This window comes from Lonchura striata, chromosome Z (assembly GCF_046129695.1).
Source record: "Lonchura striata isolate bLonStr1 chromosome Z, bLonStr1.mat, whole genome shotgun sequence".
In the NCBI taxonomy this organism is placed as follows: Eukaryota; Metazoa; Chordata; class Aves; order Passeriformes; family Estrildidae; genus Lonchura; species Lonchura striata.
The window spans coordinates 10908232-10925044 of NC_134642.1; the positions used below are offsets into that span (position 1 = coordinate 10908232).

The window sequence follows — 16813 nt, forward strand, 5'->3', positions numbered from 1 at the left end:
TATGGAATCTTGACTTGGGACCAGTAGGTTTTAAACCCAGTGAGTGTTTATGTGCATCATGATTTCCATTCTCATTTTTTGTGGTATTGATTACATTTTGCTGGAGTCTCAAAATGTACAAAATCCAGTGCTTCAAATTACTTTGAACAGAAGTTTCTTTCCCTATGTATCAGAATATTCATATATGCAAAGATAGAAAAAATTACTTTCCTGATGTGTGTTTTTTAATTAGTCTACATTTTGCTTGTGTTTGTTTTTGTTGAATCTTTACAATGTATTTCCCCCATTTCTACATCCTTAATGAAAATGCACATAGAATCTAAATTAAAACAGTAACGTAGTAACTTAGGAAAAAGGCATATGGAAAAACTAAATGCTCCTACTGGTGGTGAATATGTGTGTGGGTGAGAATATATAAGAGCAAATAAATTTGGCACAGGAAAACTGTTGGGAGGGAGGAGACACTCCTTGTGCTGTATCATCAACAGTTCTGATACGTTTTTCAGGAATTGAGACGTTAAAATTTTGATAAATTACTTGGGATCTCATATAAGCAGAAAACTGATTCTGAGCTTCCCCGTGAGCCCCTTAAAATAACTTTTTGTCAGGCTTTTGGTCTTATTAAAACTACAAATAAAAAAAAGGCAAAGAAAAGAAAAATAAAAAGGAGGGCTTATTAAGTCAAGCATGGCATTCATCTTGTTTTGGCTTTGTCTTCTAGACAGCTCCAAGCATGGGCAAAATGAACTTGTCTGTAAAACACATAGTAGATGTGTGTAATGTCAGCATTTCACCTCTGAAAGCAAAATATGGGAAGGAACCATAGGTTTAGACATAGACTGTTTTTGCAGAACAACAAATGTGTGCTTTTTGAAAACCTTTTTCATACTTTACAGATGTATTTTTGTTATGGAGAGGTTTCCCTTCTAATCATAGTTTTTGAGTATGTTGGTAACCATTGATGTTTACACACTTTGCCTCTAAGTTTTTGTTTGGAATATGCAAGTCTTCAGACTGTCTGTTTTTTTGAGCTGACAGTATATTGTGTTATAGAAAGTAGCTTCACCTATATTTCTCATAAGAGTTGAAAGCCATCTGTGACTGCTTTTGGCTCCTTTTCACAAAAATCCCAGCAATACATTCTTGTTTTCCTCTACTCCTTTCTACTTTTTTGTATTCCTTCAGCATTTTCTGAAGCTGCAAAAACACTTCTTCTGCAATTTGGTCATTACCTCTGAAGTTTGCTTGACAATGAAGTCTTACTACAGGGTTTTTTTTGTCTCCAAGTGGAAAGCAAGCCAGAAAACTTTACTTGCTCAAGATGGAATCCTTCACTTTAATGCTTAAAGATTTTCTGACATCAACAGACCTGAAAATGTCTGCTTATACATTCCCACCACTTCCTCTTCTTAGAGCCACCTGAGCACTCTTTGGACTGGTGGCATTTTAGATTCAGCAGCTTTTCATTTTGTTTGGCACTGGTTCTGAAAATATTCTGTTAAGATAGTGCTGGCTATAGCAGATGCTGACTCTCAAGTGGGTTTCATATAATTTCTCATTTGGATAAACAGCTCATTCAGGCATGTGTCGAGACCAGGCCACCCTCACAGAAGAAGAGACTAATTGTGTTCAATTCAGTCTTTCATACTAAAAAACTGGAGCAGGAAAAACATTATACTTTTGCATCATGTCCAAACCACAATACCTGTCACCTTAGATGAATGTCTGTTGGTGCTGGAAGCTGACATGGCTGACCACTCAGTGCAGGAAGCATGGTCTCTGAGGGAAAATAATCTCCTCATAAACACTGCTGAGGAGGAGGTGATCAAGTTAGCCTTACTTAGAATGCTAATGTGAGGGAAGCACGACTGAAGAAAATCTCATGGCTGTACTTGTGGTCCTGAACCACAAGGGGTACAGGAGGAATTCAGTTTTGGTTAGGAATTCCAGTGGTGGTGTTTTTTCTGTTTGGTTTTTTTTTTTTTTTTTTTTTTTTTTTTTTTTTTTTTTTTTGGATGGGCTGTTTGATTATCTTCCCAGTAGAGCCTTTCTGGTTTGAGTTATGAGCCGAAATGTCTCAAATCCCAAACTAACAATATAAATGCTGGGAGGTTTCTTGGTGGCTCTATATGTCAGTGTGTGTGTATAAGCATGCAAGCTTGTGAATGGACTCATTTCAACAGAAAGTTGAGTGTTAGCTTATCCACATTTTGTGATATGTTTCAATAAAATTTTACAACAAGCTCTAAAAATAATATTTTTGGCTGTAAGATTAGGGTTTTCTTTCTTCTAACTGGCTGCAGGGTATTTATAAACTGAATATGCTTGGAGTGATTGAGACTACATTGTGTTATTAGAAAAACATGCCATTTGTTTCTTAGTCTGTTTTTTATATAATTTTTTTGTTGTGAGATTGGCAGGAAACAAGTACAAAATCATCATAAAGGTTTGGACTTTTGATTGGTTGTTTCGTTTGAGCTGTTTCAGTTCTTCTGTTTGTTTGCTTGTTTGTTTCTTTAGGGTTCTTTTCCCTTTTTTTGGTTGGTGTTTTGTTTTTCTTTTCTTTTTTTTTTTTTTTTATTCCAAAGCAGCTTTAAAATTTCCTACAAAAATTTTTTATTCCCTTTGTTGGAATGCAGCATTAACCTCCCTAAAGGAGTCCCATAGATAGGTGGTAGATAATATTTTTTGAGCTGGAATATCCACCTTCAAGTTTTTGATTTCATTTCTGTGGATGTATTAATTGGTTGTTTGGGTATTAGGCAGCCTTTCATGCCACAGTAAGATCAAATGACTTTGTTTGTATCCTGATAATGCTTTTCAGTCTGTGTCTTGAAACCATTGAGACCACAGTTGCTAGAAAGCTGGTGGAGAAAAACCACTAGGTTTTCTATGGCTCTGTGTTTGGTCTTTTGATATGATTATCTTTTGCAGCTGCTGTAATTATTTTAAGATCTGTCCTAATTGTCCCGTCTTTCATCCCCTGTTCCAGGGCAGCTGTGAAAACAGTGAACCAAGAGTTTCCCTCAGAGTGTGTCATGGGGTACATCAGCAAGAGGATTGTATGGGCCTTTTCCTATTTTTCACAGATCTATGGGAGGTTACTTCAGTTTTGGTCAAAAAGTAATTTTTTGAACTAGGAAAATCTGAAGTTGTACCAGTTCCTTATTTTTTAGAAACTTTTGACTTATCTATGAGATCAACATAGGTTGGTTTCACTAAGGATGAAGTTTTATTATGCTGGCAAAGTGTGCCAACTCAGTTTATCTAGGCTTTGTTTTCTCATTTTAGCTTTCATCATACTGATTTGCATTTCTGACAGGCAGCAATACATGCACAGTATTTTATAGTATGCAGCAAGTAATCACATTTAACAAAAAAATCTTCTTATCCAGAAATTTATTCAAGCATTTACATGTATTTTCTTCACCTCTTTTCTTAATTTTTAAGTTAAAAGAAAACCAAATTTTAAATAAAATTACTTATTGATGTATTGTAGACGTACACTATAAACTGTGTGAGTCAAAAGAAGAAATACTTGAACTATATATCTGTTTGAGATAAGAGGTTTGGAGTTGATGTCTTCTTCCCTTTTTCTATATAATTAAAGGGTATGTCTAAAGCCAGACTTCGTAATCAGTCAATGTTTAGTATTAGTAATTAATACTGTTAAAAATCTTTATTTTCCAAGAAGGGATTTGCTATGATTTTGTCTTTTAAGTAAATAAACCACTCATTATTTTTTCCTCCCAGATAATGTCATAGTAGAGTTTAGATGAAAGATGCTTTTGAAGGAGATAGCTGTCTATTAGTGCTGATGTCTGAATGCCAGTTGGATATAATCAGAGTTTAAGAACTTCTTCTGAGCAATATGCAAGATGTGTCCTTTAACTTCAGAATTAGAAAACATAGGAAATTTTTAGCTTTGTAAAAATCCATATTACAACAAGTCCCCAAACAGATAATGGCAGAGTACTGTGAACTGTGGTGGGTTAAAATGTATGCATGGGAAACCATTTCTGTTGCAGAGATGTTAGTCAGTGGGAGGTCAATAATGGCCTCCAGGCTTGTTGGACATTTATTGAGGAATACTGGTTTAAATCAGTGTTAACATCTCTGGTCATCTGGGGAAAATACAGGCATTACTTAATGGACCTTTTATTTTTTCCTCAGGCTTTCTCAACAAAACACTTCTAAATAATACTGTTTATTGCATCCTGGATATCAAATACACAGAAAACAAAAGAATTTACTTATTCAGCTTGATAATCAAATTGTCTCATAATGTCTAAAACTGATAGTATCACTTATTTGTATTATTTTTAACAAGAAGCTTATTGCTTACTAAGTGAACATTATATCTGAACTACATCCAGTTTTCAGAATTTTCATTTCAATCACACAGTTTTGTTCTGACATTAATTTCACTGTAGAACATCTTAGTATGTTCCAAATAACATTAGGAAAAAACCACCAAAGCCTATTGAAAAAAAAGTTGTGGGAAATAATAATGAGTTAAATGGCTCTTCAACTGCTTACTTCAGATAATCAGCTCCTCTATAATATCTGTTCATCTGAGCAGTGAAGAGTTGTGCTCATTTTATAGTGGATTCTAAAAGAAGGGAACTAATTTCAAACCCTTGGTTAGAATTAAGTAAAACCCAATTTGATCCTTAACAGAGAATCGGAATAGGATTTTTTTGCATCATCGTTTAGCTATTCTGCTGTCTGCAGAAATGTCATATTCCTGAGGCATGTAGACTTTCTATATTTTTACAGAAGACTTGGCAATTTATATTCTAGTTATGAATAATTTCATACTTCACAAAATTTAGTTTTTTACAACTGAGCGTACTTGGGTTGTGCAAGCTTTACACACAATGTAATAAACTATTATACTCCTGTAGACTATTGTCTATTATTAACGATATTATTTACTGAGTTGAAAGTTCCTTGAATATAGCTTCAGGTATTATTTATGTGAATTAATTACTAGGTCCTGCAAGTTTCTTAATATCTAACTATTCTATAGATTCTGAACACTTTGGTACCATTTAAACTGCTGTTGAAGGAAATTATTACACAAGATGTATACAGTGATTGATGTTAAGTGTGTGGTATGAATCTGGTAGAATAGAAGCAGCGTGAGTTGAGGCTGGTATTTAGGGCCTCAATTTTGTGTATGAATAGAGATTGTTGTGTGTAATTCTGTGTTTTGTTTGAGTTTTTTTTTCCCTCTGAGTGTATCTTTATTTGCTTTTTTCCCTACAGATGAAAGCCAGAAGACTCTGATGTGGTGCTTGTGCTGTCTGTACAGCAGTGAACCACAGAACGCTGTGGAACTGAAGGCCAACAGCTGGGTACGGGTAAGTGAATGAATCCTTCTCAGTATTGCTTTGAATTAAATTGATGATTTAAAGGTGCTACATCTGTAACATAGAAACACTATCATTCTATCATTTAAGAAACTGCTCCAAATGCAGTTTGCATATATATTGTGTTGAAGAATATATGATTCTAATTATAACACAATCAGTGTTAGTCTTGTTTTAAATCTTAAAAGGATGAAGTATTTTACATTTGGTAGTTTTGACGCCCTTAACCTCCTAGATTCACCAGATCTAGTATTCTTGAATAATGAGGAGCAACCTCAAATCAGAAGGGAAGCAAGTGTTGAAGTGTTGCTATTAAAAATTAAGAATCTTTCAATTAGGATAAAATAAATAACCTGGGAAAATGTCATGTTTGTTTAGAAAGCAACTTAAATTTGTTCTGTGTTTTTTTTTAATTATTTTTTTGGTTTTATTTAATCTTCTGCCTGTGAAGAATTTAATTGTATTCAAACTTTCTTCAGACAGTCAGAGAGGGAAGAGGCAGTGCTTGTGTGTGGATTTATATTTACTGAATTAAAGAATAATGAATATCTAACTTTAGTTCCAAAATTAGGGCTTTGCATGGCACATCTGTTCATATTTTACATATTTCCACACTGAATTAACAAAACATGTTAGCATGTAAATAGCATGCAGCACATTGATGCTTAATATTTTACATTGCTGACTAATTTGAGGGTGCATTTCTGTTGTGTCCTTCCTTTTTCCATGGCTCCATATAAAAGTATGGTAGAAAATATAAAGGGAATTATTAATATGATTTTTTAATGTTTTATTCCTTACAACTTGTGAGAATGTAGCAGCCTCATCAATATTTATGTACAGCTCTGCTAAAGCTGAAGATACTTCTAGATTACTGTAGGTAGATAATTTCTTACTGGCTTATTTTGTATGTCACATTAACTAGGTATGCATGTAATACTACAATGTACAAATTACTGTAAAATAATTGGTGATGATGACAATGCACGTTTTTATATTAGTAAACAACTATTGTTGATATAAATGCAGTAGTCTTAGAAATATGTTATCACTGTCTTTTAGGTGGCCTTGGGTGCCCGTATATACCTGTTTAGTGGGCTGTACCACCTACCATGAAAATTTGAACAATTTAATACTGAGTGAAATCACCCTTATTTTTTTCCTGTCTTTAATATTTTTCAGGAGTGTTTTACTGAGGTTAGTATACTTTTAATTCAAAGCATGACAATGCTTGAATAACAAAGTAAAATGACACAAAAAAACCTCTGCCTTTTCAAATGTAGTCTTGCTGATGCCTTGTATTCTTTGTAAGGAAATAGGAGAGGCACAGTAGTGTGCAGTTAGTTACTAGGCAGAGCAAAATTTGTCCATTTTGCTTTTTAGTAGCATAGCATATACATATGCATTAATGATGCATGTTAATAACATATGTGTTAATGATGTTAAGTGGTGGGGGAGAGCTGTACCCAGACAATCTTCTACAGACAGTAAAAAAAAAATACCTCAGTTGTCTTAATCTACAACATCTGACTCATCTGATTCATGTAACTGAATGGATGCTGATATAAGAAAAAATATCCAGGTAAGCAGGAACAAACAGCTGGCAATGGATGGAGGTGGGGCTGCTACTTTTGTCTTATATTGAAACTAACATGTCAGGTATTTGATTCAAACTGCCCTGTAATCTGCAGAAAGTTGTCCACCTCTGTGTGTTTCAATAATGTAATAGCCACTGTAATAGCCACTGTGACTTGATGGGTTAACTTAAAGATTAGAGAAAGATGGTGTGGAGGAATTGAAAATACAAACATATCTTACTAGCTACTTTTATTATTCAGCACTTACCTAGTTGCCTAAAGTGACTGTAGTACCATATAATAATATGGTTGGGATTAAAAGAAAGGGTATTATTAACTTGTTTTCTATAATTAGTAGAATTTCTTCTCAGTTTTTTACTGCCCAGTGGGTGTCATCACAAAACTTCTTGAAGAAAGACCTTTCCTGATCATCACTATCATTCCAGTCACCAGCAGTTGTGATACAATAAGGACTTTCATGCTTGTTTTTACAGAAGAACCTAAACTAAATGTTTTGCTACTCTTGAGGGTGGTTTTCTTTTGCTATCTCTGACAATGATTTATATTTTTAAAAAACAAACAAAATGCAAAATGCAAAGTGTCTGATTAGAAAACTACATTATTTGGTCAAGTTAGTGTTGAATCTCTTCTTCACTTTGCTTTAATAGCTATGTACATTAACTATGAAGTTACACCTTCCTTTTTTTGTTGGTGGCAGGTGCGAGTTCGTGAGGGGTGCTGAGACCTTTCAGTGCATCTTTAGATAAGGTCATTGATAGGAGGGCTGATCTCAAGACTTGTTTTTAGCTACTTAAACTGCATTTTCAAAGTTGCAAAAAATGTATTTAATATTGAATGTATTTAATGCTGGCTTACTTTTTAACTTCCCTGCCATTGTCATAGAAAAGCTGTGTTGTTTTTGATAGCAAGAAGGGTAGTTACCCACTTGAAATGCATTACTACTACATTTCTGAAACTAAAAGTATGCAGGTTGGTAAGTCCCTTAAAAGAATAAAATGTGGAAAGAAATGTAGTGACAATTAAAGTGTGCAATGTAGACTGTTTTTAGGATTAGATGTTACTTAAAAATGGTAGATATTTTTTGTTTTGTTTATGACTGAGCCTTAGTGTTGGAATCCAGGTTACATAGGTCCTTTATAAAGCCAAGTACAGTGCAGGAAGCCAAGATACATGCTGCCACAGATTTCTTACTAATAAAAACAATCGTGATCTGATGAAACCAATTTCCAAGAAAGTTTTTTCTGTTTATCCATCTGGCCTTCTCTGAGCAGTGATTTTTGGAGCTTTGAGGTAGGTAGGGTTTTAGGATAGACTTCTCTGTGGTGTGGCTAGAGGAGCTTCCTATCACTGCACATTACTGCAATCACATTGGTGCAAATGAGAGCTTTTCTGAAGCAGGTTCCCTTTTTATTAGCTTGGCCACACCTTGTTCTCTGCTCTCAGTTTATGAGCTATATTTATGAATTGTTTATGTCTCTGGAATTTATTCCCAATACTGCTTTTAGTGTATTGTGTTGGAAGGCCATACATACTTATGAGAGTGTTACAGCCCATCTCTTTTCACATGAGGTAAACCAGAAAGTTAATATCTTTTATTAAATTTTTGTCTTATTTCTTTTTCAGATTTATTTTTTTCAGTGCTTTACTATCCCTCAAACAAATACAAAGGAACAAGACAGTGTATACATAAAAGCATAAACATAGGAATGGAAGACCTCTAAGGTTTGCCCTATGATTTTAGAGGTGGTTTTTTTTGGCTTGGCCAAATTTTCCTTTTTTTGAAAGTGTGTAGTTCTTTTGCAAATCTGTATCTTGTGTGTGGTCATATCTATCCCCATCTTTCTTATAAGCCCCCTTTAGATACTGGTAGGCTGCAGTAAGGTGTTAAGTCCTTAAAATTTGCTTCTTTTGTGGGTCTGTTTTATGGGTAGAAGCTTATGTTGATGTATTTGCTAAAATGTAGTATGCTGAATGCATGAGTCAGAGTTTAAAACTGGGCATTGTTGTTTGTAGAACATAGTAATAACAACATTGTTGCCTATTATGATAGCTTTTACTAACTTAGAAACAGTGGTGTATATTTTTATCTACCAGTAGATGGCATTCTTCCTATTACATACAGGCATGCAAATATTCATTTTATATTAATATGTACATAGTTTTCTGTTTCACAGCATTCAAATAAGTACACTTCCAGGGAAAGCTGAACATTTATTTTAATCGTAATCTCAAGTTTAGAAGCCACCTTCCCTGCTGCCCTTATTGTGTGGCATTGTTTTAACTCATAGTTTCTAATGTTGGTTGCAGTAGTGAGAATTCTGTGTTAAGATTCCTGACATTTTTGGCAACAGTTCAGGATCCTCACTAATAAGAAAATTAATTTCATTATCTATTATCTTCTTTGTGGTATTCACAGTGCATTAAATTGAACAGAGTTTTTTGTTTTTCTCCCCATAATTTTTCCACAGATGTGGAAGACTTCTGTCTGTATTGTCACTTGTTTTGATAGTGGCTGATTCTTGATGTTTCAAGGAGGTTTTTAGCACTTAAGTACAAATTAACCAATCTATTCTGAATATTTGTAGTATGTCTCTTGTCATATTTCTTGGTTTGCTGCTCCCATGTTTTAATTAATTCTGTTACCTTTTTTTTTTTTTAATTGCTGCTGCTTTCATGAGTTTATTTTCTGTGGTTGTGAGACTCTCCCCACAATGTCAGGTACAACAAATCACGCATTCTTGCTTTCTATAACATCAGATTTGCTCTTAGAAAAACAGTTCCAGTTCAGCCCTCACCACTGGGAAAGCTGCATATTAATAAGTGCATATAGTCAGAAGCTCCAAGTATTTTTGAAAGAAGCAGAATTCCTGAGCTGAATGAAACAAGCACAAAGTGGTTTGCACAGGCGTAACATACAGGCGGAGAAGAGTAGAGCAAGACAGGTTGTACTAAGAATATCGTGCATGTGGATGCACTGTATAAAAAGTCTTCTGAATATCCTGAACCATCCTTATGTTGTGTACTTTTGTGCAAAACTCTTCAAGAAGCTATCTGTGCAGATCTTGAAAGGTTTTCAAAACAGAATGGAATAAAAAAAATTATGAAAAAGAATCCTCAGTTTTGGAGACCATCTCTGCAAAAAAACCCAGGGATGGTATCTCTGCAGTCATGTCAGGTAAAACAAGAAAATGCTGCTGTTTGTGCCATGGGCCTAACAAAAGCAAGAAATCTTAGTCTTCCATTGACCGCAGTTTATGCAGTAAAATGCTTGTCCATTTTTTTTGTCAAAATAGAGCTGCATCTTACATAATAATAAACCAGTTGTGGTGAAAAGGTCTGTAAATAAATTCAGAAATGAAACACTTTTCAGCTCTTAATTATCGCATTTACAAAGGTAAATTCAGACCCCAACAGAATTGCCGGTGGCTGGAAAATTCAGTAAGTATTTGGAAAAAGTTCAGTGAGGCAAAATGTAGATCAACTCTTAATCCATGGAAGAACTGAGGGTATTCAATAGAGAGGCTAATTGACAAGACTTATTAGTGACACCTAGTGAAATTGAGTATTGAGACCATTGTATTTCAGGGGCGGTTGAGAGTAGCTCAGTGACACTGCTGCTGTTGGTGTGAAGACAGGCTGCTCCACAGGGGAAGGTGAGCCAGGAGCTGTAGGTGAGGAAAAGGCAGGTGCAACTGTGACACAGAAATGGCACAAGTAGAGCAGAGCAAGTCCAGTGACAAACACCAGGTCAGCCGTGAGACGGTGATTGCCACACCAGGCCCTCAGTGATGAGGCAGGCCCGAGGTTTAGCTGTGAAGCCATGGCCAGGGGTCAGGCTCCAGGGCTGCAGGATGCATGGCCAGCACAGGCACGGCTGCAGTGTAGTTCAGGCAAGGACCAAATGCCTTGAAACTGTCCCTGCCCATGGTGGATGGGTTGGAATTAGATCATCTTCCAGGTCCCCTTCCAACTCAGACCATTCTGTGATGCTGTGTAGGATGTACACAGAATTGGAATTACAATATTCTCTTCTTAGGTAAAGAATGTTGATTTGATTTTGGGGCCAATATACTTGCAATCTTTCAAACTCATTACCTACTATTTTTATTTGTATGCACGCTTTGTCAGATGGTTAGGAAACCATTAGAAATTGTTAGGAAAGGACATACGTTAAAAGTAATCCAAACATAATGTAAAGAGCTTTCTTTTCCTAGAAGGTATTCTTTTAACTATAGAAGAAAGTCTTCAAGTTCACATTTTTCTATGAGACAGAAAGTTAAGGTAACATGAAGAAAATATGTAGTGCTCAAATTAGAGTGAATCTCAATATCTGTTCCTTAGTTTGCTTTTTTTTTATGTTAGGAAGAGCCTAAATCACTTGTAAATTGTCATTGCGTGGGGGAAATGGGCCCCAAGACCATCTGATGGAAGACATATTAAAATAATGTTGGATTTATAATAAAGGATGTCTCTATGAGATAAGAATACTACTTTAATGACATATATGGGTAATGTGTCTATTAAAAGGCTTATGAGTTTCTAGAAGACATACTAAGAAACATATTTTTTTCCTTCTTATCTAGACAACTTTGAAAGAAGGGAGATTAAGAGCTGAACAGAGATATCTGAGTTAAAACATACTTCACCTGCTATTTATTACTGAGAAAGTTAAAGGAGAAAGAATCTGTATCATAGAGTATAAGTTTTAGCAGAGTTCTATTACAGTAAAGCATTTTCAAACTTTTTTATTGTCATTTCCCTTCTCTAAAAAGAAAACAATTTTAGTAGTCTTTGGACTAAGACAAATAACTAATTGTTTTGGATTATTTCTTACCTTTGTGATAATATCACTGCAGTATTTTACTGTGATAAAACACAAAATAATCAGAAGGGAATGTCAGTGTAAGAAGGATGGAAAGGCATGGAGCCGGGGATCTGGTTTACCCTAGCAGTTGTAGGGAGAGGGACGTCTGTGTTCCAGGAGGCATGTATCCAAGGCACAAATGGAAAATGTTAAGTCTCCTGGAGGCCAAAGTAGTTCAAAGTTACTTAATCACTTTCTGAGACTCACTTCTGTGGTTTTATGGATCTTAATGCTTTTTTGGTATGTTTGGAAAAGCGTTGTCATTCCTCCTTTAACCTGTGCAAATAATCATCAGGAGCTTTGATCACTGCAGAGATCATTGTGTGTTCCTTTAGATGAAAGACATCTGATGATGATTAAAGTATGTATCTTGTTTATACTTTTTCTATTAATTTTTTCAGTGTTTTTCATTGGTCCTTCAGGGGTCTTTGTAGCAGTTTTCCTTAATCACTATATATGGAATTTACCTTTGCCTTCCATCAACAGCTTATATGTAAGAGGGTCTAAAGAGATTTCCTCAAAGTGGTCTGGAGTGCTTGGAGATAAATGGACTTTTACTCAGTCCTTGATTGTTTTCATTCAGCTTTGATTGTGATGTATCCTTTTCCTCTTGCTAGGTGGTGGCACTCTGGTTAGTGTAATACCTCATAGTTACAGTCTGTGTTTTTTACAGGAGCATTTGCAGCCAACTCCTGGCAAAATTGTTGTAATGGTATAAGCTGCCTGTAACATTTTTTGGAGACGAGTGCAATAACAGCTATGTGTTAGATACAGTAGTGTTGTACTGCTTGATTTTGTGTGATAAAACACCAAAGTCAAGAGAATGCATGTAGTATAAGTTTTGAACTCCTTTATCACTTAATGTGGAGATCAGAATTCAAAATAAAATTTCTGCTTGGAGAACTGCTACTTATTTTGGTGTTTACTTTGACAATAACAAAATTACTTTGTTATTGTCAAAGTTGCTGTTGCTATTAAGTATTAAATATTATAGAGGAATGGAGCTGTTATAATCATTGTAAGATATAATAATTAGAAATGTTCAGTGTATGTAATAACAAAGTGACAGATATATTGTGATATATTAGTGTTTTCTAGATAAATGTCTTATCTAGAATTCACACAGCTTTTGTGCTTCAAAGATCCAAACAACAACTTAGCTCATTATAAAGATGTGGGGTGAATAGATGGTGTGTCAAACTATATCTTTAGGCAGTTTCACTAAAGTAAGTATTTCAGTGGTAGATCTGCTCTCTCTATGTCACTGCCTATTCTGTAAGGCAAAATGTTTTCATAAACTTTAGAGAGAAGTATTTAAAGTATCCAGGTTTTCAACCCAGTTGTGCACATTAAAAATAAGTCGCTATTCAGTTTCAATGCTTTTCTTGTTGGACAGTGCTTACACTGGGGTCTGGCCACAACAGATGCAATAGATTATAGGAAGACGGCAAGTATAATAATTACAGCATGGAACAGACTGCTGGCAGATACAACAACGTAGCATTCTCTTTAATCATAGTGCTTCCCATAGTGTGGGTGGCCACAGGCTGCAAACGTTTCAGTCAATCCCTTCTCCATGCAGCAGTGGTTGTAAAACAGAGCTGAAGTAAACAGCATTCCACAGACCATTAAGGGGTTTTAATTTTGAAAAAATATAGCTTCCCTTCACCCCTCCTTTTGGCTGCTTGCTTCTGTCAGCTGTTACCTACCAAATCAGTTCTGCTCGAACTAAATAGTATCTAATGTATTATCTATGGGCTCTTTAAAAAGTTTGTTGTGCTCTGTTGCAGCTTTTGTTATTAAAATACATATTACTTTAAAACCTAAATGTTTTGTTGGTTTCTGCAGCAAGAAATAACCCCTGTCCTTACATTAAATGCTGTATTATGTTTAATTTAAAATATTTTAATCTTTTTTTTAATTCTCCTCTTTTATTTTCCTTCAGTGCCCAGTGTGGTTTTGCTGTTTCTGTAAAATGCTATATTGTCTCTAGAACCATTAGCACAATACCTTTTCTCCAGCCAAAATGAAGGGAAACTTTCTCATGTTTTTTAACCTTGTGGCCAGTTTACTCCTTTGGAATAAAGTTGATTTGTCCTCCTTGATATTTGACATACAGTTATCTGGAATCTGAGTTTCATAGAGTAGATTTAAGCAGCTAAACTTGATGTCATGAAAATAGTTGCTCAGCATTTACAGGCTTTTTTTGGAGTATGTAAATCAGTTGCAGTTGAAGACAAATAATGTAATTTTATTTTTAAGTGCATGTGCATGAAAGGATATGTTTTGATAGATGAGTTTTTACATTGTAATTAGCCATATGTGGAATCAAGTATGTGAATGAGCTTGAAAGAAATGTCTTAAGTGTTGGTGGATAAGAGATAGTTCAAAGAGAATTTTCTTTTGATCAAAACAGAGGACAAAAGACTTGCATGAAACATAGGCACATGTTTAAGATCTGACATAATTAATTAAAGCCTAATGACTTAATGAACTCTTAATGTGATAAGAGATTTTTCAAATTTTAAATTACTAGCTAAAATTTAATTTTAAGAATCAAGTTGGCTTGCTTTGTAATATGTCCCAAGGGAGTAAAGAGCAATTCAGGCACTTTTCTCTGTCCATTGTGCAATTAATTTTTGTCCCAGATACCAAGGACTTTATCCTGTTGAAGTGAGTGCACTTCCTAAGGTGTACACATTGTAGGAAACCCACATGTCATAGCAGTATTTGCTAGAAACTTGACATATCTGCCTCTTAAACTTGCTAATGTACAGTCCTATTAAAGGTTAAAGACCCCAAGGTTCTTAGGTATGGTTAAGTATGGGAGAGGGGAAATATTACAGTGAAAATGGGAATTGACTGATGAATCAAAGATGAGTAAATGATACAGTGGTAGTATATATTTGAGATTTCAAGTAGAATATGTTCTAAAGCAATTTAATTCATAATAGATGGGAGGGTGGTAAAACATGTTAAACTTATACAAGAATAGACTGGGACAGCATCTTTTTAACATAGAAAACATTTTAGAATGCAGAAGTCTTCACATACAGCACATAAACTATTTCTAATGCTTATTATCTTGAAGTGTTACTGAGTTCACTGTCAGGATTTTCTTTTTTCTGTTGTTCTTTCACTTTTGTAAAGTCAGCCAGAGGGAGTTCTTGGTAATTTGGAGCATTTTGAAGATTATACATCTAGATAGTCTTCTCACTAGCTGTTCTGAGAATCAGCATTTTAAGATGATTTGGACCTTCTCTGGTCACCTGTAGACAGTTACATTGGTAGGATGTAAGAGAATTTGCAATATTTTAAAATTTGAAAACCTTACTGTAGTCTTCTGGTTGAAAATAGAATGGTATTATGAATGGGCTGGGAAAAACCAGACAACTCTTCTTCAGATATAATTCTTTAACAATGCCAAGCTAATGTGATTATAAAGGATTTCTCAGCTTCTGGTCCAAAATAAACAAAGGCTAAGTATGTCAAAGAACAAAATGAGAAACCAAGAATCCTGCTTTCCTGCAAGGCTGTTTGAGCTGTAACAGCAAGTGTCACAAATTGCTAGCCAGCTGACTTTTCTCAGAGCACTTTAGTTGTGCCAGGTGGCTCTAGTAAAGAATAATGATTTGTTACTGAGACACAAAAAGAGGTCTCTATTTGAATAAACTCTACTGGCATTAGATATTTTTGTTCAATCTAATATAACTGTGACCAGCAGTTGTTGTATCAACATTGTAGGTGATACAACATTATTTCATGCTTTTTTTGCTAAGAAGTTCAGTGGACAATTTTCTCCCCTTAAACTTTTAACAGCATGATACTTAGGAAGTCCAACTCAAAAGTGATTGAAGTAATTTTTCCTGAATATCATTGTAAATTAGGTGCAGTATTTGCAATGTGTACCTGTTGGAAGTATAAAAATGGTTGCATACATTCATTGAAAAAAACATAAATTTGAGATCATAATTTTTCTAGAACTTACGTAATTCACAGATTTAAATAATTTAAAGTAAAAGTGGAACAATCTTACAGTCCGTCCACTCTTTCTAAATTTATTCATCCCTCTTTTCCACACCTTTATTGTGTGGATAAAAGGGATTCTTCAGTGAGAAGCTTGCATTTTGGCTTTTGAAAATTGTGGAGGAAAGAAGGAAATTAATTCTAAATCACTGGCTAGTTAAACCAGAGAGCTTTAAAAAAAAAAAAAAAAAAAGAAAAAATATTTACGGTAAATTTACTCTTGTAGAGCTATTGAATTTCCTTTTGTAAGTTAGTGTAAATGTGTGTTTTATTTCAGCATCAAAAGTCTCCCCTTTTTTTAATACAAAGAGTAATAGCACTTTCTAGGTGGGTGTTTCTTAAAGAGAAAGGAAAGAGTGAAGGGAAGGAGATTTGAAATTGCTTTTCCTGTTTTGAGGCCAAGAGTAGACTCAAAGCTTGCCAGCCCAACAGGTCTTCAGCTCCTTTCTTATGATTTCTGAGGGTTTTGTTAGTGACTTGCAGATGGAGCATAGGCTTTTGAACTCATCCATTAAGAAGTTTCATACTCTTAGCCACAGTAGTAGCACAATGTGTTTTTACTGTATCAGTGTCACAGAATGTAACTGAGGTTGAATTGGTGAGAGGAAAACATTGCAGCCTTCCCTTCCCCTCCTCATAATTTTCTCTTCCAATTCCAATTTCATTTGGAAATTAGGATCATGTAACATTTTTCATCCATTTTAGGAAACAGAGGTAGAGTATCAGTCTAGTCTTTTTACTTAACCTCATGTATCAGGGAGAGTAATACAATTCATATCATACTTTAATTTCTAAAGAAAAACATATTTGTCTCAATGGGTTTTTGAAAATTTTGTTCAGTTAAGTTTTTCTAGTTATTTAGTTATTTAGTGTACTTTCCCATACTTTAAAAATATTTTTAAAGAGAAAAATGTAGTTATGACTGTTGAAACAAAGTTAAGGAAATTGGC

At 34.8% G+C, this 16813-nt stretch overlaps 1 protein-coding gene across 4 annotated transcripts in view; it reads left to right on the top strand.

Annotated features, from left to right (window-relative positions):
* Positions 1 to 16813, top strand: part of FANCC (FA complementation group C) — a 69777-nt gene that overhangs the window by 16740 nt on the left and 36224 nt on the right. For all 4 annotated transcript variants that reach the window (XM_031507467.2, XM_021531148.2, XM_021531147.2 and 1 more), the window contains one exon: positions 5272 to 5366. In XM_031507467.2, coding sequence (XP_031363327.1) covers positions 5272 to 5366 — 95 coding nt within the window. The remainder of the gene's footprint in view (positions 1 to 5271; positions 5367 to 16813) is intronic.